The 25,140-nt window shown below is 35.7% G+C and overlaps 1 protein-coding gene across 10 annotated transcripts in view; it reads right to left on the bottom strand.

The window, feature by feature from the left end:
* Positions 1–25,140, bottom strand: part of UTRN (utrophin) — a 497,949-nt gene that overhangs the window by 283,229 nt on the left and 189,580 nt on the right. For all 10 annotated transcript variants that reach the window (XM_072826596.1, XM_072826601.1, XM_072826576.1 and 7 more), the window contains 7 exons: positions 19,856–20,026; positions 12,603–12,782; positions 9,976–10,104; positions 9,497–9,667; positions 5,655–5,816; positions 5,152–5,289; positions 290–481 (listed from right to left, as the gene is read on the bottom strand). In XM_072826596.1, coding sequence (XP_072682697.1) covers positions 290–481; positions 5,152–5,289; positions 5,655–5,816; positions 9,497–9,667; positions 9,976–10,104; positions 12,603–12,782; positions 19,856–20,026 — 1,143 coding nt within the window. The remainder of the gene's footprint in view (positions 1–289; positions 482–5,151; positions 5,290–5,654; positions 5,817–9,496; positions 9,668–9,975; positions 10,105–12,602; positions 12,783–19,855; positions 20,027–25,140) is intronic.

Raw genomic sequence — 25,140 nt, 5'->3', positions numbered from 1 at the left:
CAATCAAGTTTATAAGAAAGGTATATGGTTCATGCACGTGTTTGATTAAAGAAGTTTTTGATGTTGCCAGGAATTACTAACTGCATAGTTAAAAATCCATTAACTGCTCTTAAAAATTAAAAATTTGGTAATATTTTATTGGTGAATTGGGAAAGTTTTATTATTCATATACATTATTAATTCCTTGGCACAAATTTTAAATTATAGGCCATCTATAAAGGCACAAGGACAGATTTGCTTTATTCCTACATTAATGGTGGCTACTCAGATGAGGTGCCTGGAGATTTACCTTCAGAGAGTCTTCCTGAAAAGAGAAGTCTTCATAGACAACAGTGCTTAGTTCTGGAGCATTAAGTGATAATTCAGCATCATCCATGGAAAGTAAAACTTTGCTAATTTCAACTAGATAATCTGTGGGGAGAGGTGACAATCGAATTCCAGGAGCAAGCTGACCTGTTCTCCTCTGTTGATTAGGGACTGTCTATAAAAACAATAATAATAGGATACATCTCTTATAATATCCTCACAATAAATAGTAGCAAATAGAAGAAAACACCGTACTATTTTGTGGAGCAATTCAATACCATGAACACAAATAAAAAAAACTAAGTTTTATTTATTTATATTTTTGCCCTGTCTTGCTGTAGAAACTCTAACAATCTCTACTCTGATTTTCTTCTGTAGCCTGCAGTGAAAGAGTATAAAGAAGTTAAAGTTTGAAAGGTTTTTAAGACATGTGCTTACTAAACTTATTTAGTAAACAAGAAAATACAACAACTCCTTTCCTGACCTGTTGGGGAAATGAGAATATGCCACAAATCATAAAATCTTATATGAAATAAAACATTTTAATATCATTATCATTTTACCCATTTTGTAAAATGTCACAATTAGATTAAAAACTTCTGGGCCTCACTGTTGAAAACATAAATAAGTTAAACAAGTATTCATAACATAAGAAATGCAACAGTGGTTTTGATTAAAATAATATCCAGGTAATTCAGTATATGACCTTAATCTTTGAGAACAATATTACAGAACATGACTCCTATATAACACAATCAATTCAGACAGATCCTTAGGCGGGTGGACTACCTATTTGGGTACATTTATTCATATATCCTCCATCAGAGCTTTCTCAACAAAACAATGCTCTCTGGGATGGGCTACCAGCCTTGCAGGCATTCAAGTCCTTTACTCCAAATGGCTACAGTTCATTAAATGCCATCTACTACTTGTAAACAGCAAAGTGCATCTTCTCATGAATTAAGGTGGCTTCCCAGATGCTTTCACTATTTTCCTCTATTGAACCTCTAAAAAAATGGTATACCTTTGCATATTCAAATATGGCAGTGAAAATGATCATAAATACATGTTCAATGAGGTACTATCTTAAAGATGGTTATGTTTGGGCAGCCCGGGTGGCTCAGCGGTTTAACGCTGCCTTCAGCCCAGGGCCTGATCCTGGACACCCAGGATCGAGTCCCACATCGGGCTCCCTGTATGGAGCCTGCTTGTCCCTCTGCCTGTGTCTCTGCCTCTCTCTTTTTCTCTCTCTCTCTCTCAAACGAATAAATTAATAAAATCTTTCAAAAAAAAACCTTAAAAAATGGTTATGTTTATACTTCCTAAATGAAACCAAGATTCAAGACTAAAACCAGTGAATCAACAACATGGTGTTGAATATAGAGGTGTGCATTTATTTGTCTCCTAGAATGCGATAAAATACTTTTAGCAATTGGATAGTATTGATTAGCAAGATAGAGGCAAGCCAAAGATTTCCTGATTTTATCCACAGGATTATTTATACTTGATTCTAATATTAGTTTTATTATCCCGATGCCACACATTCAAATTTTACTCAGAAAGCATTTCTAGATATTTACCCATGAGTCCAAGAAGGGAAATTATATTTTTTAAGCAAATATTAAAAAATGGGAAGGTCTGCAGGTATTGTAAATAGGAAGTTCCAAGTAAAAAAAAAAAAAAATCACATTCATTAAAGACTACCTTTTCCTATTCAGACTATAAAGATAACCTAGGATTTTCTGAGTCTCCACACTCTTGTAGAAGCAGCAAGGGCAGTGTGAAATTTAAACATGAGCTTTCTGTATTCCCAAAATAGATTTTATCCCAAGAGAGTAATCAATCAAAATGTCTTAGGAGAAGAAAAAAAAAAGTCCTCGAGATCTGACCCAGACTTTACTTCTGGATAATTTTATCTTTAAAAAATTCTGCAGGACACAGAAATGCAAATATACTGCAAGCTAATGCTAACATTAGACAGTGTTAAATGATGTTACTCATATAATATACAACCTAAATTCCAGATAAATAGATTAAAAAGTTCATTTTACATGAACATTTTATAAAAAGGTCATAGGTTTTGTTTTTATCAAACCATAGAGAAAAACCAGAACTAAACAGAACTGAATATTCATTATCTCTGTGGAAAATAAGTACTTTTCAGATCCTAAACAGGCTGAGGGAAAACACACACACACTCACACAGGACAAATACACTCATGCAGGGCTAAACAAAAATTTTAAATGGTTCCATGTTAAAGATAAAATAATTAGGAAAAAAAGTAGGAGCGCCTGGGTGGCTCATTTGGTTAAATGTCTGCCTTCAGCTCAGGTCATGATCCCAGGGTCCTGGGATGGAGCCCCACAAAGGGCTTCCTGCTCAGAGAGGAGTCTGCTTCTTCCCCTCCCTAGACCCCTCCCCTTGCTTATGAACTAACTCTTTCTCTCTCTCTCTCTCTCTCTCTCTCTCTTTCTCTCTCTCTCTCTCGCAAATAAACAAAGCCTTAAAAAAATGATAAAATAATTAGAAGATGAAAATCAACAAGAAAATACTTTTATAGCAAATATGACAGGAGACTAATATCTTTATTTTATAAAGGGCTCACACATATTTTAAAAATAGTAACACATACTCTCAATAAACAAATGGAAAAGGTCATTTACACACATTTCAAGTAAGAAAATGAGTTCTTTAAATGTGGTTCTCAATTCTGACTGAACATTAGAATTGTGTTTGTTTCAAGAGAGTTCACATATAGGTCCAACCTAAGAGATTTTGTTTAACTGCTTTGGGGGTCAGATTTTTTTAATTCCCCAAGAGATTCTAATGTTTATACGTAAGACACGGTTTTAAAACTGCAAATTTAAAAAATTGCAAATTCGAAGAAGTATATTACCTAATGAAACAAGGACAAAAACATTTCAAATATTTTAAAAACATTTTAGTTACAATAACTAAACTACTGAATCCAAAACGAAATGAACTTGTTGTAAAGTATATTAGTACTCTTAAGAAACATATTTATTCATTTGTTAAAAGTCCAAAAATTATTTCTATTTTAGACCAGTAATGATTGACGATTTGAAACCCAAAAATAAAGTTCTAGGAAAACAAGATATTTTTCAAAGTATCAATGAAGCAAAGAACTATAATATCATCTCAAAAATGTTAGAAATAAAAATGGAGCCACGCCTTAAAAAGATAACACATTTATCAGGTAAAATAAAGAGATAAAACCCACACCAGGGAATAGGAATAAAATTAGCAAGATCTCAAAGATGCAAAGGCACCTGTGTGTTTGGGAAAATGCACAGAAAGCCAGCATAGCTATACTCCTGGTGAGTGCCAGTGAGTCAAAGAGGTAGCTGGAAGCCAGACAGAAGAAGCCTTAGTGTATCATTATAGTGATGAACTTTGCACTTGTAGTTTCTTCTGTATTTTGCAGTATTTTCTTGAACACTTTCTTAGTTAAAGGAATGTCATGACCAGCCATAACTCTGGAGGGGAATAATTCTGAGGACCACTTGGAGGATGGGCTAGAGTTAAGAAAAACTAGACATAAGAAAACCCGGCTTGGGACACACTGCAGTGCCTAACAGGAGAAAAATCACAGGAGTCTGAATTATGGAAAGGAGAGAGGACAAAGAGATTCAGTCATTTCCCCAGGGTTGTAAAGCAAGTAGAGCTGTGTCTAATTTCAGGCTCAGCTGCATCTTACTTCCTTCGGAAGTGATGGTTTTAATACCTACTTGATGTGGTGTGAGGAACAAGAAATAGTTGAAAAGATTTTGAGGTTTCTATTTTGAGAATACATCGTTTTTGAGGAAATATAAGGAATACTAAGGGAATACATTAGGAAATATGGGTGGGAAGCGAGAGGACACGTTTAGGTTGGGACATGTTACAATATTGCATGCATAAGGCACATACAAACAGAGACATCTCACAGGCAGCAAGCTGAGAGGAGTAGAATCTTCTACTAGGTTCAACATCCTCAACTAAAAATGGTTCTGGAGACCCGGGATCGAATCCCACGTCGGGCTCCCGGTGCATGGAGCCTGCTTCTCCCTCTGCCTGTGTCTCTGCCTCTCTCTCTTTCTCTCTCTGTGACTATCATAAATAAATAAACATTTAAAAATAAATAAATAAAAATGGTTCTTAGAGGGATTACCTAAGAACAGACTTTTAGAGAACACCAACACACTTAACAATGCAGTTGGGAAGATGGCCACTGAAAAGGAAGTTAGTAGTGAATCTTTTTCTAGAATATAATCATAGTTCATCAATTCATAAATTTAGTTATTTGTAAACGAATATTTTTTGAGGTGATTAAGACCTCCATATATAAAATACAGAACTGAAGGAGAAAGTCACTTTTATTTTTTTTAAAGATTTTATTTATTTATTCATAGAGACACAGAGAGAGAGAGAAAGAGAGAGAGAGGGAGAGACACAGGCAGAGGGAGAAGCAGGCTCCATGCAGGGAGCCCGACGTGGGACTGGATTCCGGGTCTCCAGGATCACACCCCGCGCTGCAGGCAGCGCTAAACCGCTGCGCCACCGGGGCTGCCCAGGAAGTCACTTTTAAAAGGATAGATGCCTTTTAGATTTAATACATTATCAGAAGTCCAAAAGAGATCCCAAAAATAGGACTTTGTTTCTATTTTCTTTGAATCCTGTCCCATCTAAAAATACAAATGTTATTTAGTAATGCATACCAGGAAGGAGAAAGGGATACTATTCCACCTGTTTTTTAAGGTATCCATGAAACCAGCATCAAATATTGGAATGGCAAGAGCTAAATAAGTTATTTAAAGAATACAGAGTCCCTTGGGAGATAATACCTTAGTTTTATTGTATCTTGTCCGCAAAAGTAGTAACTGCAAACGGATCTTTTCTTTTTTATTATCCTCCATAGGTTGATGTAACATTTGTTCTCCTCTTTGTAGAACTTCCTCAATTTGGGCTCTCTCCTCATCCACCTGAATGTTTAATAGGAAAAACAATTTACTCAAAAGAAAAAAATGCACAGCATCACTTACTAATCATTTCCCAAGAAGGAGAACTAACCTACAAAGTGTGAGATCAGTCAAGATCTGTTCATCTGAATAAGTAACAAAAATTCATGTTTTTTAAAAATATTTCAAATTTGAAGTTAAAATATCTTATAAAGAATGTTAGTTTAGCAGAAGTTAAAGAACATTTAGACAACACTTGGCAGAAAATCACATTTGGGTCTATTCTTTGGCATGATTTGGCAGATTCTTTGGCTAAACATCATTGATATAAAAATATAATTAACAGAAAAGTAAGAACACCGTGACTTTGAAAATCTCCTTGAACTAACCTTTTCATCTTCACCACTGAATTCCAAGTGTTTTTCCACAACTTTTAACATATTTTCTATGTCACTTTCTAATTTTTCCAGATCAGAGAAAAGTACATCAGCTTCAAATGCTTCAGTGGTAACCAGACGTTGGTACGATAATGGTTCCTGGCCAATTAGCAACTGCAGAAGTTAAAATATTCGTTGAAAAGATACATTCTTAACTAGACCATCATTAATTAGAGGGATAGAGTGTCAAGAGAGGAGCTAGCATTTATTTGAATTAACTTTAATTTCATTCATTCACAGAGCAATGAGTTTATCTATTTGGGCTTCTCAGAGCTATCCATTTTCTCCAAACTCCAGCCAGAGATGTGAGCTAGTGTGCAAAGAACAGTGGCTCCCTGGAGTGCTGTGTGGAGGATTCTGAGATCCCATATGAGCACAACACAAAATAGGACCAAGGCCTAAAAACCATCCCTGCCCTGGCCACAGAAAGAAGAAGGGTGAAGCAGCTGTGCGGTTCAGTGGTTGAGTGTCTGCCTTCAGCTCAGGTCATGATCCCGGGGTCCTGGGATCAAGTCCTGCACTGGGTTCCCTGCATGGAGCCTGCTTCTCCTGCCTATGTCTCTACCTCTCTCTGTGTCTCTCATGAATGAATAAATAAAATCTGAAAGAAGAAAGAAGAAAGAAAGAAAGAAAGAAGAAAGAAAGAAAGAAAGAAAGAAAGAAAGAAAGAAAGAAAGAAAGAAAGAAAGAAGAAAGAAAGAGAAAAAGAAAAGAAAAGAAAAGAAAAGAAAAGAAAAGAAGAAAGAAAGAAAGAAAGAAGAAAGAAAGAGAAAGAAAGAAAGAAGAAAGAAAGAAAGAAAGAAAGAAAGAAAGAAAGAAAGAAAGAAAGAAAGAAGAAAGAAAGAAAGAAAGAAAGAAAGAAAGAAAGAAAAAAGAAAGAAAGAAGAAAGAAAAGAAAGAAAGAAAGAAAGAAAGAAAGAAAGAAAGAAAGAAAGAAAGAAAGAAAGAAAGAAAAGAAAAGAAAAGAAAAGAGAAGAGAAGAGAAGAGAAGAGAAAGGGCCACCACGGAGTATAGGTACATCCCATAGAATGTCTCCCAGGTAACCTTCCCCCATGGAATCCCCTTTGGATTTTGATATCCAAACTGAAAAAGTACATATTTCTCAATGTGGTATTTTCAGACAGTATCACTACAGAAAAACTTTATAATTATATGACTAAACTCAGTGTAACAACTTTAATAAAATTAACGTGCAGGAAAATAACAGGATGTTGGCTGAGCATAGGGAAACAAGGTTCTCACACTGATTATGGAAGTAGAAATTGGCACAAACTTTTGTAAGACTCTGGAAAATGTATTTAATGGCATTTATATGCACAACTTTTACAACAATTTCAAGGAATTCTAAGAATTGACCCTAAGGGCATGTTAACAAATGAGCAAAAAGACATGCATAAAAGGATTTTGACAATTCAGTATTATTAAAGCACACTGAAAGTGGAAAATTGACTTACAAAAGTATAACAGATCATATAACGGAAAACCTCATAGCTGCTAAAAATCATGTCAAAGGAGAACATATAAGACAATATAAAAATTTTGATATTTTAATATCACATACATAGGAGTAAAAGTAGACATGTGTGCCCAAATAGTAACAGAAGTTATTGATCAGAACAATAATAATTTTTCTTCTTTGTAGTTCCTCTCACTCCAACCCTATCTCATGCCTTCCTCTTTTATACCAGGAAAATCCTCCTAAATACCTTCTGAAAAGTACAAATGAGCTTAGATCAGAAGGTAGAGAAGTAACATCAAAGCTAAGGAAGAGAGAGTTAAAGCAGTTATTTATTTTCTTTATGTTGTGAATAATCTAAGTATATTCATAAGCTATGAAAGACAGTTTAGCCTATTATGTCAGCTATTTCAAATTATTTTTTTGTATATTTTTTATTGGAGTCCAATTTGCCAACATATAGCATAACACCCAGTGCTCATCCCATCAAATGGCCCTCTCAGGGCCCATCACCCAGTCACCCCATCCCCCCCGCCCACCTCCCCTTCCACTACCCCTTGTTCATTTCCCAAAGTTAGGAGTCTCTCATGTTTTGTCACCCTCTCTGATATTTCCCACTCATTTTCTCTCCTTTCCCCTTTAATCCCTTTCACTATTTTTTATAGTCCCTGAATGAATGAAACCATATAATGTTTATCAGCTATTTCATTTTTTATATATTTATTTTTTATTGGTGTTCAATTTGCCAACATATAGAATAACACCCAGTGCTCATCCCATCAAGTGCCCCCTCAGTGCCCATCACCCAGTCACCCCTATCCCCCGCCCACCTCCCTTTCTATCACCCCTAGTTTGTTTCCCAGAGTTAGGAGTCTCTCATGTTCTGTCTCCCTTTCTTATCAGCTATTTCAAGTTAAAGCAGACTTAGACAATATTTACTTCCTGAAAAAAAAGAGGGTGCTTCCTCTTAGATAATTTACACACACAACTCTCAAGAGGTAGAATTAACCAAATACTCAAAAATGTCAACCCACGGGCCCAGCTGGGATTCTGAAAACCTCATAATCCTCTGTCAGAATGAACACCTGGTTTGGGTGACCCCCAAAGTCAGCTATGCTGCTTTGTTTTTTGCCCTAGCAAACCATCAAAATGTTCTCATCTTTTCAATTTAACATTTACTGAGCACTCGGCACACTCCAGGACTTAAGAACACTACAGTAAAATGCTTCATTTCCTCCCCTCAGGAAACAGGGAAAGAAGAAAGGGAATTAGTAAGATACATACAAAGAGAAAAATTATAATACGGTAGCATAAATAACTTTTTTAAGGGAAATTTCTATTTATTATCCTCTTATTTAAATTTATAAAGCCCTTTTTCAAATTTATAAGCAGATAGCAGCTTTTCTGCATTAGGTTTAAATTGTGAAATTTCTTGTAACTTTTAGATGCAACAAAATAAAAACAAGTTCACAAGCATGTAGTATGCACAAATTTATAAAGTATGACTACACAATATTGGGTTTAATACACATGCCTGGTTTGAGAATGAATTTTATTTTTTTTTAAGACTGGTTGGTTGATTGATTGATTTGATAGAGAGACGAGGGGGAATAGCAAAGTGGGAAGAAGGAGAGAGAAACTTAAGCAGACTGTACTGATCACAGGGCCTGAAGCAGAGCTCAATCTCATGACCCTGAGATCATGACCTGAGCAGAAACCAAGAGTTGATCGCTTAACCAACTGGGCCACCCAGGCACCTCCCCACTTTTTAAAGATTTATTTTTTTTTATTTCAGACAGACATACAGAGAGAGAGCTAGAACACGAGCACAGGGTGGGGAGGGGCAGGGGGTGGTCTTATAACCAATTTTAACTTTTCATTGACACTTCATTTTTCTTTTTTTTTTTTTTTTTGTTTTTTATTTTTATTTTATGATAGTCACACAGAGAGAGAGAGAGAGAGGCAGAGACACAGGCAGAGGGAGAAGCAGGCTCCATGCACTGGGAGCCCGACGTGGGATTCGATCCCAGGTCTCCAGGATCGCACCCTGGGCCAAAGGCAGGCGCCAAACCGCTGCACCACCCAGGGATCCCTTTTCATTGACACTTCAAAAGCTTTTCTCAAATGGGTTATTTTCTTCAACACTAATTTCCTGTTGTCTCTCCTTTATACATAAAATCACAAATAGGGACCGATCACTCCCAAGTGATTAAAATCACTCCCAAGTGATTAAAATCACTTTATTTCAAAATTTTTTGATGTATATACTATAAAATCATTTATGGAGATGCATGCCCACAGGAAAAAATAGTTTTATATTAAAATATAATTACTTACATTGGCACTCCTGATATGTTGAGACACCTTTTCAAAGTTTCTATTCAGTTCGGCTAATTTTGGTTCTACAAGCTCCCTGCTTGAGCCTCCACGAGCATTCATCAAAACAACAGCCTGATCACGGACATTTTCAACTTGGAGGTTGGCATCATCCAGCTCAGATATTAAACGCTAATTGTAAGAAAACACAGAATTATCACGTGGGAAATATCAAAACCAAACATGGGCATGACGCTAACTCAGAATTACAGGCAGTTTACATGAATTTCTTGGATCCCTGGAAAAGATTTTAGAACAATCAATTTAATGAAGAGCTGTTCATATCGGACTCATCCAAGACCACAGTTTCTCCCACCAAAATAAAAACTAATGAATCTACTGCAAGGGAAGAATGAGTGCACCAGTAACTTGGAGCATTAAAGAAAAGACCACACCAAAACCTTCCACTCCCACTGTTATTGATGCTCTGTGCTTGGTACCTTCACGATTTCTTCCCGTTTACTCGCGGGTTTTTTTTCAATCTCATCCAACAGAGCTTCAGCTTGATAAAGCCAGGTACTTATGTGAGCTACATTTCCATCAAATACTTCCAACTGGTTCTGATGATTCTAGAAAGGAATTAATAAAATACTTGCAATCAGATGCAGTATTTAAGACAATAAACTTAGATGACCTTTAAAAGACCTGCAAAAAGCCAAATACATGCTGAATTTCAAGACAGGATTCTGTTTTTCTGTGAAGTACCTTCCCAGTAAATAAATCTCATTCCTAAAAAAGCACAGTTATGGTTATGTACTTTGTAAATCTATTTGATTTAGGCCTCAATACAACAAAAATTTGAAGAAGGATAAAAGGTAAAACTTTTTCAATTTCATTTTGTTTGTCTCCCTTATTCTTCATTCTTCTAAGTAATTCCATTTACACCCCTTGATCATATTTTTTAATGAACTTAAAAAGTAATAACATAAAAGAATGCTTAAAGTATGGGTTGAAGAAGATTCCTTGCTCAGTGGACTATAACTGACTGGCAGGCCCGCGGCTTGTCAGCTCAGTGCCGCCAGCACTTAACAGCAGAGCTGGCACAGTCCTCACTAACATTTCCTGGAGTAGGACAGAAAAAGTGATTGAGGGAATAAATGTGAAAACCACCAGAAAACAGTTAAGCCAATTAAAACAAAGCAAAATAGCTGAGGCTAAGGCAAGAATTTAGGAGTTGACCAAAAAGAATAGGGAAGCCTTTTGATGAAATTAACAGCTTTTAAGAGCTGTGTTTTATAGAATAAAGGAAACTAGAAAAAAATCTTAGAAGTATTTAAAAGACAAGAAAACAAATTGTTAATCCATAATATGGAAGAATAGTTAAAAAAAGAAAAGGAGAACTCATAAATAAGAACAGTTTGGACAGTGATCTGGTGTCTAACAAAGAACCGATGACCACCACTTATTTAATGTTAAATGTTCTAGGGGTTCCTGGGTGGCTCATTGAGTTAAGCATCTGCTTTCTACTCAGGTCATGATCTCAGGGTCCAGGGATCAGGCCGCATTGGGCTCCCTGCTCAGCTAGGAGTCTGCTCCTCCCTCTCTCTCTGCCCTCCCCCAGGCTCATGCTCACTCCCTCTCTCTCCCTCTCTCAAATAAATAAATAAAATCTCTTTAAAAAAATGTTCTAATAGGACTATAAAGGTATCATTTGAATTTGAAAGGAGAATTTGGAAGGTATAAATTTAAGAATATAGAAGTAAGGGTTGTGAGAACGTGGAACAAAGTTAGTTACAATAAAAATGAATATATAAAATATATAATGAACATATTCTACGAGCCAAGAGTCTCATATTCATTATTTAACATTTAAGAACTCTGAGATATGTTCTTTTATTCTAATTTTATATATACAGAAATTAAAATGTAACAATATTTAAGTAATTTACCCAAGTTTTGCAGATAAATTGTGTTTGGATAAGAAGCTGACAGATCAGGATGTGAGCCCATGAAAGAAACTCAATGCCCTACACATTCTGATTGATTTCAATAAATGCTCAAACGCAAAATAATTTATTTTTGTCTCTATTTATTATTATCCAATAATTCTATGAATTTGAAAAAGTCCTATCTCAGATACAACAAAACAAAACAATAATTTATAAATAAAACTTCTTCTAAGGGAAGAGAGAAGGGAAGTTGCCATATATTTATTGTTAATATAAGAGGGACAGAAAACCACTGTGAAACTTAAATGGTCATTACTAGTAGTATAATCAAAGACTAAAACCATACAACCTTTAATAAGTAGCATAAGCATCATCATGATATCTACAATTGATTATTTTAAGTATTAATTATAGATCATATATACATGTTTTATATCACATAATCATCACAAAAACTGTATGAGGTAGAAATTATAGTAATGTCCATTTTATATATGAGAAAACTGAGATTTATTTATTTTCTTTAAAGATTTTATTTATTTATTCATGAGAGAGATACACAGAGAGAGAGAGAGGCAGAGACGTAGGCAGAGGGAGAAGCAGGCTCCATGTAGGAGCCCGACCCCGATATGGGACTCGATCCCAGGATCCCGGGATCACGCCCTGAGCCAAAGGCAGATGCTCAACCACTGAGCCACGCAGGCATCCCAAGAAAACTGAGATTTAGAGAGCATTCAAGTGATGACCAGTGTCATACAGCTCATAGTCAAAATTTTTACTTAGGCTACCAGATGCTAGTATGCCATTATTAGAACATTATACATATATATATATATATATATATATATATATATATATATATATAGTTTATAATAGCATGAAAATTAAATATAAAATAAAATCATTAAAATATAACAAATGAGGTACACTTACTAGGATACTAAAGTACATGTTCCTATGTATGTCACAAATGGTTTTTCACTTAATAGAGACATTTTGAACTCTTTCTATTTACTATGTTTTCAAAGGAAAAAATAACATGTAACCAAATGAAACTAATTCACTTGAAGCAAAATATTATAGTGACACACAAAAAAGAGATTCCAATCAAAGCTGTATTGGCTTTTAAATAATTAAAGGGGAAAAGGTTTCATCATTAAATTTTCTCTAAAACATACCATTAACGTATTGCACCAATCTTCTGTCCAGGTGCGGACACGGCTCCACCCAGCATTAAGGACACAGAGCCTCTCCTCTAAAATGGGCTCACTGCCCTCAATCAAGTTTTGAAGGGCAGCACTACTCTCTGTGATGGTATTTAAATCAGCTTTTCTCTTTTCCAGATCCTTCAGAACATTCTAGAAAAGAAAAATACCATGATCTACTTGATTTTTCAGAACATTGTATGAAGGTTATTTTGTTGCTGTTTTTATTTCAAGATTTTATTTAAATTCAAGCTCATTAACATATAGTGTAGTATTAGTTTCAGGGGTAGAATTTAGTGATTCAGCACTTGAATATAACACCCAGTTTATACAACTTAAATTTTTAAATGACTTTTTTTTTTACTTATGTATAGTAGTCCACAACTCCCCTATATAATTATTCACAACATGTCAAAGGCTTCCAAAACTCCACAACTTACTAATATGTTGAGGGTTCTGAAATTCCTAATAAAAAATAAAACATTTAATTATGCAAATACAAAAAATAAATTCAGTTGTGAAAAAGGATCATTTCATTAATTTTACATACAAATGCTATTTGCTACACACAAACACCAAATATCTTCATCATTCCTTTAGACATAAAAAATGAATTTTACTTTCAGTAACTAAAAGCTGCCAAAACAGAACTATCCCAGAAGTCACAATTCTACAAATTTTATAATGAATTTATCTCCTAGACTACTACAGGAAACCAACACTGTGTACGACATTTATTTGGAAGGATAACACCACAAAAAATACCTCATCTTAACTAAATCATAGGAGAACTAGCATGTCTAAGCTGTAGTCATATAGTTGCCATATGCAAAGATAATACTCTGGGTAGTATAGTGACAACTTGATTTGTACATTTGTAAGTCTGACCAGGCAAGACATGTACTCAGAGAAATACAGCAAAAATGCTATCTTCCAAAATTAAAACTATGAAGTTATAAAATCAAAAGTAACGAGCATATCTACCCCACTGCTATTGTACCTTTTTAAACCAACATTTAAACAAATCATTTCAAGGAGCTCATTTATATTTAATCTCACATCATTAAATGACATTTTGGAAGATATAAAAATTGCAAATTCCCAGATGAGTCAAGGTTGAAACATTTACTTGGCCATATCAAACACTGGTATATTTATAAAGGCACTAAAATGTTTCCTTTAAATGTTCTTGTCCAGAAGGAAGAAAAAAAAAAAAAGAAAAACAACCCACAGCCATGCTCTCTACAGTTAAGACTTTCTACATACATTTATTTCACTGGGAATGTACTGACTGACTAGAACAGTCCTTAAAAACTATATGAAATAATTATCTACAAGTAATTAAATGTAAATAACATGCTAATAGACTATACTGTAAAGAAAGTGACTACACTGAAAATAATATTTAAGCTATTGAATAAAAATGCTATTAAAGGTCAGGAATGAAAATGTCATTTAAATGTTTACAATGCGAATACACATTCTTCTCAAGTGCACATGGAACTTTCTCCAGAATAGACCACATATTGAGTCACAAATCAGGTCTTAACCGATACCAAAAGCCTGGGATCATCCCCTGCATATTTTCAGACCATAATGATTTGAAACTAGAACTAAACCACAAGAAGTTTGGATGGATTTCAAACACGTGGAGGTTAAAGACCATCCTGCTAAAAGATGAAAGGGTCAACCAGGAAATTAGAGAAGAATTAAAAAGTTCATGGAAACTAATGAGAATGAAGATACAACCATTCAAAATCTTTGGGATACAGCAAAAGCAGTCCTGAGGGGGAAATACATCGCAATACAAGCATCCATCCAAAAACTGGAAAGAACTCAAATACAAAAGCTAACCTTGCACCTAAAGGAGCTGGAGAAGGAACAGCAAATAAAACCTTCACCCAGCAGAAGAAGAGAATTAATAAAGATTCGAGCAGAACTCAATGAAATAGAGACCAGAAGTACTGTGGAACAGATCAACAAAACCAGGAGTTGGTTCTTTGAAAGAATTAATAAGATAGATAAACCATTATCCAGTCTTATTTAAAAAGAAGAGAGAAAAGACTCAAATTAATAAAATCATGAATGAGGGATCCCTGGGTGGCGCAGCGGTTTGGCGCCTGCCTTTGGACCAGGGCGCGATCCTGGAGACCCAGGATCGAATCCCACATCAGGCTCCCGGTGCATGGAGCCTGCTTCTCCCTCTGCCTGTGTCTCTGCCTCTCTCTCTCTCTCACTGTGTGCCTATCATAAAAAAAATAAAATAAAATAAAATCATGAATGAGAAAGGAGAGATCACCACCAATACCAAGGAAATACAAATGATTTTTAAAATGTATTATGAAGAGTTATATGCCAATAAATTAGGCAATCTAGAAGAAATGGATGCATTTCTGGAAAACCACAAACTACCAAACCTGAACAGGAAGAAATAGAAAACCTGAACAGGCCGATAACCAGGGAGGAAATTGAAGCAGTCATTAAAAACCTCCCAAGACACAAAAGTTCAGGGCCAGATGGCTTCCCTGGGGAATTCTATCAAACTTTTTTTTTAAGATTTTATTTATTTATTCATAGAAACGAGAGAGAGAGAGAGAGAGAGAGAGGCAGAGACACAGTCAGAGGGAGAAGCAAGCTCCATGCAGGGAGACTGACATGGGACTTGATCCAGGGTCTGCAGGGAGACTGACATGGGACTTGATCCAGGGTCTCCAGGATCACGCCCTGGGCTGCAGGTGGCGCTAAACCGCTGCGCCACCTACCACTGTGCCACCGGGGCTGCCCTCTATCAAACGTTTAAAGAAGAAACCATACCTACTCTACTAAAGCTGTTCCAAAAGATAGAAAGAGATGGAGTACTTCCAAACTCATTCTATGAGGCCAGCATCACCTTAATTCCAAAACCAGACAAAGACCCCACCAAAAAGGAGAACTATAGACCAATATCCCTGATGAACACAGATGCACAAATTCTCAGCAAGATACTAGCCAATAGGATCCAACAGTACATTAGGAAGATTATTCACCATGACCAAGTGGGATTTATCCCTGGGATGCAAGGCTGGTTCAACATTCGTAAAGCAATCAATGTAATAGATCATATCAGCAAGAGAAAAAACAAGAACCATATGATCCTCTCATTAGATGCAGAGAAAACATTTGACAAAATACAGCATCCATTCCTGATCAAAACTCTTCAGAGTGTAGGGATAGAGGGCACATTCCTCAGCATCCTAAAAGCCATCTACGAAAAGCCCACAGCAAATATCCTTCTCAACGGGGAAACACTGGGAGCCTTTCCCCTAAGATCAGGAACAGGACAGGGATATCCCCTCTCACCACTGCTATTCAACATAGTTATTAGATGTCCTAGCCTCAGCAACCAGGCAACAAAAAGAAATAAAAGGCATTCAAATTGGCAAAGAAGAAGTCAAACTCTCCCTCGTCGCCAATGACATGATACTGTACATAGAAAACCCAAAGACTCCCTCCTCAAGATTGCTAGAACTCATACAGCAATTTGGCAGTATGGCAGGATACAAAATCAATGCCCAGAAATCAGTGGCATTTCTATACACTAACAATGAGACTGAAGAAAGAGAAATTAAGGAGTCAATCCCATTTACAATTGCACCCAAAAGCATAAGATACCTAGGAATAAACCTAACCAAAGAGATAAAGGACCTATACCCTCAAAACTACAGAACACTTCTGAAAAAAATTGAGGAAGACACAAAGAGGTGAAAAAATATTCCATGCTCATGGATTGGAAGAATTAATATAGTGAAAATGTCAATGTTACACAGGGCAATATACACATTTAATGCAATCCCTATCAAAATACCGTGGACTGTCTTCAGAGAGTTGGAACAAACCATCTTAGGATTTCTGTGGAATCAGAAAAGACCCCGAATAGCCAGGGGAATATTGAAAAAGAAAACCATAGCTGGGGGCATCACAATGCCAGATTTCAGGTTGTACTACAAAACTGTGATCATCAAGACAGTGTGGTACTGACACAAAAACAGAAACATAGACCAATGGAACAGAATAGAGAATCCAGAAGTGGACCCTCAACTATGTGGTCAACAAATATTCAACAAAGCAGAAAATACTGTCCACTGGAAAAAAAAACAGTCTCTTCAATAAATGGTGCTGGGAAAATTGGACATCCACATGCAGAAGAATGAAACTAGACCACTCTCTTTCACCATACACAAAGATAAACTCAAAATGGATGAAAGATCTAAATGTGAGACAAGATTCCATCAAAATCCTAGAGGAGAACACAGGCAACACCCTTTTTGAACTTGGCCACAGCAACTTCTTGCAAGATACATCCACGAAGGCAAAAGAAACAAAAGCAAAAATGAACTATTGGGACTTCATCAAGATAAAAAGCTTCTGCACAGCAAAAGAAATAGTCAACAAAACTAAAAGACAACCCACAGAATGGGAGAAGATATTTGCAAATGGCCTATCAGATAAAGGGCTAGTATCCAAGATTTATAAAAAACTTATTAAACTCAACAGCAAAGAAACAAACAATCCAATCATGAACTGGCCAAAAGATGTGAACAGAAATTTCACAGAGGAAGACATAGACATGGCCAACAAGCACATGAGAAAATGCTCCGCATCACTGGCCATCAGGGAAATACAAATCAAAACCACAATAAGATAACCACCTTACACCCGTGAGAATGGTGAAAATTAACAAGACGGGAAACAACAAATGTTGGAGAGGATGTGGAAAAGGGGAACCCTCTTGCACTGTTGCTGGGAATGTGAACTGGTGCAGCCACTCTGGAAAACTGTGTGGAGGTTCCTCAAAGAGTTAAAAATAGATCTGCCCTACGACCCAGCAATTGCACTGCTGGGGATTTACCCCAAAGATACAAATGCAGTGAAAGACCGACACACCTGCACCCCAATGTTTATAGTAGCAATGTCCACAACAGCCAAACTGTGGAAGGAGCCTTGGTGTCCATCGACAGATGAAGAGATAAAGAAGCTGTGGTCTATGTATAAAATGGAATGTTACTCAGCCATTAGAAACGACAAATACCCACCACTTGCTTTGACGTGGATGGAACTGGAGGGTATTATGCTGAGTGAAGTAAGTCAATCGGAGAAGGATAAATATTACATGGTCTCATTCATTTGGGGAATATAAAAATTAATGAAAAGGAATAAAGGGAAAGGAGAGAAAATGAGTGAAAATATCAGTGAAGGTGATAAAACATGAGAGACACCTAATTCTGAGAAACGAACAAGGGGTAGTGGAAAGGGAGGTGGGCGGGGGGTTGGGGTGACTTGGTGATGGGTACTGAGTACGGCACTTGACTGGATGAGCACTGGGTGTTAATGCAATATGTTGGCAAATTGAACTCCAATTAATAAATAAATAAATAATAAATAAATAAATAAATAAATAAATAAATATTTACAATGCAAAACTTTTACACAATTTTTAGGTGCAAATACATTAAAATGTTGTGAAATCTTAATGTTTCTTAAATCTAGAAACAATATTGAAAAAGTGGGTCCCCTACTGATGTTTCATCTGATTTACTCTAGTACTGTGAATTCATGACTTGTATTTACCATCTTCATTATTTCAAACCTGAAATAAGATTAAATGGGAATTTTAAAATAAGTAGTACCAGAAGAGGCAAACTTACCACTGTTTTAGCTCTTTACCTTTAAAAATTATGAGAATCAATTAATTGAACTGAATTGAATTGATGTGAGTAAAAAACTAACTGAATTGATGTCAGTATACAAAGATGGATGATTAAAAATTAAAAATGCAAAAAATCAGTGTCACCTATGAACAAGCTACAAGTAATGAGTAAAAAAAGAAAAAAAGCATACTTTTTATATACCTATAAAAATAAGTATATAAGAATAAATATCCTTGTATATATATATAAAATGTCTTTGAGGCATTATGTAGTAATATAAAAAAATTGGGGAGGGGGAGTGAAACATACCATGTTACTAAGACGACTTATAGCAAAGATATTTATTCTCCTCAAAAAAAATCTATAAATAATGGCAATTCAAACCAAAATTTCCAAATTTTTAAAATAATTTCAGACTAATATTTCTAAAGTTTATATGAGTATAAACACATACACACAAACAGAAGCATAAAGACAGGGAATCCACTAACTACATGTTGAAATATATTATGAAGCCATAGAGTTAAACAGCTGAAGAACAATTCAGAGGGTCAGATCAGTGAAGCAGAAAACAGAGAAAAGCAATAGGCAAAAAGAATACATGAATTTAGCATCTCAAATCAGTGGGGTTTCTCCTTTCCTTCCTTCATCCCTTTCTCCATCTCCTTGTCATGTCACATAGCCCATGGCATAATTATACTTCTCAGGAGCTATTGTAGTACCTCAGATCCTGATCTTCTTTCAACTGCTACCTCTACGAAGTGTTCAAATTTAAGAAATGGTTGTATCATTCATGATCTCAGAGCACCTGCTCTCCACTTTCCACAAGCAAAGTGGAGTGTTTAGATGTCAACACTGATACTTGTGGCTTTATATAAATTTCTGTCACAGTATTGATCATTTATATTCAGCACTTATCTCTAGTACATGCTCCTTTCTTAGGAAATAAATTTACGAAAAGAGAATGCCTTGGTTGAAAGAAAAAGTGCTTTGTGTTTAATTCTTTGTCCACCTTAAAAGAGAGAATTGGCAAATCTACTCTCTAATCTCTGTGATTTCAAAATAACTATGGAACTACAGAAAACTCTTGGACCTTTGCTTTTTTTTTTTTAATTCTGTTCCTATGCTCTTTATATCAGTTCATCTGCAATAGAATATTATTTACTGGCATAAAAGTTATTATAGAAGAATTAATGAATAAACTCAGTACACTACTTTGTGAAAAATGAATACTCAAAAAATGTCACCAGTTGTGAAGGTAATAATGATTAGAATGTTTTTAAGTATCACATAGGCACAATGCTTATAAAGCCCCTACTGATAATCCATGTGAGTTTAATGCTTTTGGAATCAATATAAAAATGTCTTCTTAAAATTGTTCTTTTAAAAGTCTTTTCTTTTTTCTTAAGACAGGGAAGTGGAAAAAAATCTTTAAAAAAAATGCTATATTTAACATGAAATGGAGATAAATGACATCCCGAACAAAATGCCACAAGAAACCCTAGCGTAATATTGGCAGGTAACCGAACCACAACTTACTTTAGCCCAGGAGATTTCTACATCCAAGTCTCCAAGCAAGCCTTCTGAAGTGGATTTCTGTACCAATTCAGTTTCAGTAACAGAAAGCCATTCAGAGAGAGAAGCAGTGTCTTTCTTCATTTTCCGGGCCAACTGTGATGCTCTTTCTAGGTCCTGTTTTCCCTCTGTCACCTAAAAAGGAGAAAGAGAGAGAAAGAAGAGAGAGAGGAAGGGAGAGAGAGGGAAAGGGCAAGGAAGAGGGAAATGAATACAAAAAGAATGAATCCAAATAATAACTAAGGATCCAAACTATCCATCCTTAACCCCCAAGACATATATAACCTTTACCTCTCCCACCTGGAATCACTCCACTCTTGTAATTCCACAAGGAGACAATATACTGTGTAGAGGTTAATTGTCAGGCAACCCTGGGTTTTCATCTTATCTCTTCCCACTTACTTTCTAACTGACCTTGGTGGAGGCACTGCCCTTGAAAAGTTGTTCTGTATTAAATGAGAAAGATACACACACAGAGGGCTTGGCCCAGTCCTTGTAACAAAGTTACAGAATCAGTAAATGGTATCTTTTATCATTTTGAACAGAAAATGCCTTACAATCCTCTCAACGAAGAATTCTGTTTAAAAAACACACACATATACCCTATATTTTAGAAAGTTGAGGGGGAATAGTATGGTTTTCATAATTAAGTTTAGCAATTAAGTACTTAATTTAAAATATAAGAGATGACTATGCAACATAGACCTTTATCATTTTGTTTTTGTGGTTGACAGAAAAGCAAAATGGACTGAACTAACATTTACCAGGCTCTTTACATAGCTCCCATATCATGCTGAAGAATCTGATACATGCCATGCAAACAAGCACCACAACGGCATCTATAATGGGCCCTCTCCTTCCTATTTGCAGGTCAGGGCAGTGAAGCTTACAGGGTCTAAAGCCATGAGCAGGGGGGCACACGACCACTGGATTGAGCCTGGTCTGACCCTTCATGTTACAGGATGGTATTCTCAAACAAAACTATCATTCATAATCTAAAGTTGAGATAACATTTTTAAGGGCACCAAAACACAATACATAAATAAAAATGTGTCCCTCTTTTCATGAGCATGTATGTAGAGACAATTCACATTACCTAAGTAGTAGAGTGATAAATAAGTCAGGTATGGGATGAAATTTTCTTAGATGATACAACGATTGAATTTTCTTAATAAGTAATGTGGAATTACATTTCTTTTTTCTGATCCCCTTGGTTCCATTTTACTCTTTGTTACCTCAAGGATGGATTTTTATTAAATTCCTTCTTAAAAGTGAAATATTTTTCTCTACAGAGTTTAATTAGAATTCATAACTTTAAATTAATAGCCCCTCAATGCAGACTTTAGGAGACAAATACATGAATTTTATTAAAAGATATTAGGTATTCAAGGGATCTTATTGGACTCTGACATGACTGGGAAGCTATACAATCATAAAATTTAATGCTACCAAAGATTTGTATTTACCAGGAAGAAAATAATTTACAGTTCCACTTATAACAATTCACTCTTCTCAGTCTAACCAATACATTATGAGCTATAGTGCATTCTGAATTAAGCAGTATCAACTTGGAAAGATTTTACCTAACCATTTATCCTTTCTTCTTCTTATGGAACTTCTTATGGAACCATTCTTTCTCAATAGGATCATCCCCATCAGCTATGAAACATACATAAGTCTCTTGCATTTAAAAAAAATGTTTTTTTTTCCTTCTTTGGCTCTATCTCTCCTAAGAACGTGCTCTCTCCCATCACCCCTTACCAACCTGAAAAGCATTTTCTTATTTTCCTCACACTTCTTACCTCCTCCTGCTCTGCTTTCTGCCCCTATCACTTCACAGAAATTATCTTTGCTAAGTTCAATAATAACTCCAAGGGCAAAGATCTAATTTGACATCTTTAAGTGGACATTATATGTAATGTACAATAATTCAAAACTAGGGCCTACACTCTTTCCCAAAACACCCTTTTCTCCTGGCTTCCCCAACCCAGCACTCTCCTGGTGTCTACTACTTCTTGCTACTGTTTCATATACATACATGTAGTTTCTATCGTGATTTTTCAAGGTGTACAATGTGATCATTTTACGTATATATACAGAGTGAAATGATTACCACGATCAAGTTAATCAATGCATCCATCTTCTCCCATAGTTACCTTTATTTTTTGGTGAAAACACTTAATATCTATTCTTTTAGTAGATTTCAAGTATATAATTATAGAAAACAGTATGGTGGTTCCTCAAAACATTAAAAATAAAACTATCATATGATCCAGTAATTCCACATTGGCATATATGTCCAAAGGAAACGAAATCAGTATTTAGAAAATATATTATATGCCCATGTTCATGGCAGCATTACACATAATAGCCAAGACATTGAAACAACTTAAATGTCCACTGATGAAAAAATAAATAAAATGTGGTACAGATATACTTTAGTTTCTTTTGCAAACACACCTTCTTCAAATGTCTTACTAAATGATCTAATTCCTCAAGACTTGCTCCAGACCCTTTTATTTTTCTTTTTTCTTAATTTACTTAAAAATTATTTTAATTAATTTTTCCAGTTTTATTGAGTTATAACACTGTATAAGTTTAAGGTGTATAGCACAATGACTTTACTCACATATATTACAAAATGAAAACCACAAAAACTTTAAACGTTTATCCATGATCTCATATAGATCCCCCCCAAAAAAACAAACAAACAAAAAAATAAAATAAAATAGCTTCTTGTTTGTGATGAGAACTCATAGGATTTATCCTCTTCACAACTTCCATATGTACATATACAGCAGTATTAGCTTTAATCTGCATGTTGTACATTACATCTCTAGAGCTTATGCACCCTGTAACTACAAGTTGGTACTTTTTGATCACCTTCATCCAATTCCCAGGCCCACCAGTCCCCCTCCTCTGGTAACCACAAATCTGATCTCTTTTTTTATGAGTTTAGCTGTTGTTGTTTTTTAGATTTCACATAAGTGAGATCATACATTATTTGTCTTTCTCTGTCAGCTTATCTCACTTAGCACAATGCCTTCAAAGTTGGTCTATATTGTTGTAAATGGCAAGATTTCCTTCATTTCGTGGCTGAATTATATGACATTATATATACACCATATCTTCTATATCCATTCTTCTATCAATGGACACTTAGGTTGTTTCCATGCCTTGCAATTCTAACTAGCACTACTATGAACATGAGGGTGCAGATATTTCTTCAATGTAGTATTTTTGTTTCTTTCAGATATATACCCAGATGTGAAATTACTGGAGTGTAGTGTAGTTCTACTTTTAACCTTTTGAGGAACCTCCATACTGTTTTCCACAGCAGCTGCACCAATTTACAGTCCTACCAACAGTGCACATCCTTGCCAGCATTATCTCTTTCTGATACTACCCATCTAACAGGTGTGAGGTAGTATCTCACTGTGGTTTTGATTAGCATTTCCTTGATGATTAGTCATGCTTGAGTACCTTTCTATGTACCTGTTTGTCATTCAACTATCTTCTTTAGAAAATGTCTATTCGGATCCTCTGCCCATTTTTAATTGGATTATTTGATTTCTTGCTATTGAGTTGTATGACTTCTTCATATACTTTTTTATATTAACCCATTATCATATATATGATATGCAAATTTTTCCCCTTCTGTAGGTTGTCCTTCCATCTTGTTGATGGGTTTTTGTTTTTTGGTGTTTTGTTTTGTTTTGTTTTGTTTTGTTTGCTGTGCAGGAGCTCTTTAGTCTGATGTCATCCCACTCGTTTATTTTTTTATTTTGTGGCTTGTACAGGTTTCTCTTTTCTCATTATATCCTCTCCCAAGACAATCTCATCACCACTGAAAACTTTAATTACCATCTCTATGCAGATGACTCATAAATTTCCTAGCTTCAGCCCAGATATATTCTCCAGATTTGAATAACTTTGTGAGTACCTGACATATTCAATTCACTCTCACAAAGGCACTTAAAATGTGAACATGTCCAACTTATGACTTTTCCACATTTCTGCCTTTCTTTCCAGTGGCCCCTCCCAATGATGGCATCATGATCTTCCATGTAACCAAGCCAGAAACCCAAGGGTCATCTTTTATCTCCCTCCCTCCTGTACTCCCACATCCTAATCCATCACCAAGTCCTACTCACTTCACTTCTTAAATATGTCTAAGCCCATCTGCTCATGCCATCTCCACTGTTCCATTCTCGTTCATTTCATCTTCATTTCTCACTAAGAACACAATGACTTCCTAACTGCTCTCTTCACATCCAATGCTGCCTTTCTCCAATTCATCCTCCAAACTGCAGTGAGTGATCATTTAAAAAGCAAATACATGAGCTTGTTATCTCACTGCTAAAATCCTGCAATAACTGCTCATTGCTCTTAAGATTAAAATCTTTATCACAAATCCTAAGATACTACTCTGCTCTTGGTCTCAGCCCTCTCTCCAACACCATGTTCCCCACACTTGCTCTCTCTGAATCAGCCACACAAATGTACCATGCTTGCCTCCTGCCACAGGACCCTTACACATGCTGTTCCATCAACCTCAAAGTCTCCTCCACTGCTTTCACCCAGGCCATTCCTACTCATCCTTCAGATCTCAGCTTATGCATCACTTCTTCAAGGAAGCTTTTATAACCCAGACTGGGCCAAATTCTCCATTACATATACTCTTAAAGCACCACATACATTCCTTCATAACACTTCAGACTGCTAATGTGACATTACTTTGTCTGGCTACTTGATTAGTGTTTTCTTCTTTCATTATCCTAAGTTCTACTAGACAAGGATAAATTACGTTTTTGCTCACCTCTTGATCTATACTGCCTATATGATTCCTGTCACACAGCACAGTCTCAATTGTGTTGAATGAGAAAATTAACACTAAAACCAGTCTCAGTTGGAGAGTTGATATTAAAACCAGCAACATCATTCCCATCTGTAATATGCCCAGTTGATGAATAACTATAATATTTGATAAATAACTTCAACTGTATAATACCAAAAAGAAGCTTGACACTATATGTTCCAGATATACAATGTATAAAAATAATATAACATGTATCAGATTGTCAGTTTTATCTTGCAAAAGTAAGAAAGTCAAAATTTTCCAGGAAATGTAGGCACTGTTCATTCTTACTGACCCAAAAATGATAACAAAATTTCAGCTAGGTTTCTCTGGGCTTATGCAGAAACTTAGGTAATGTTTAATAACCCAAGAAGGATCTAAAATATTATCT

The sequence above is a fragment of the Canis lupus genome, chromosome 1 (genome assembly GCF_048164855.1).
Source record: "Canis lupus baileyi chromosome 1, mCanLup2.hap1, whole genome shotgun sequence".
NCBI classification, from domain to species: domain Eukaryota; kingdom Metazoa; phylum Chordata; class Mammalia; order Carnivora; family Canidae; genus Canis; species Canis lupus.
The sequence above is the reverse complement of the archived record's forward strand: the minus strand, read 5'-3'. Positions and strand labels throughout refer to the sequence as shown.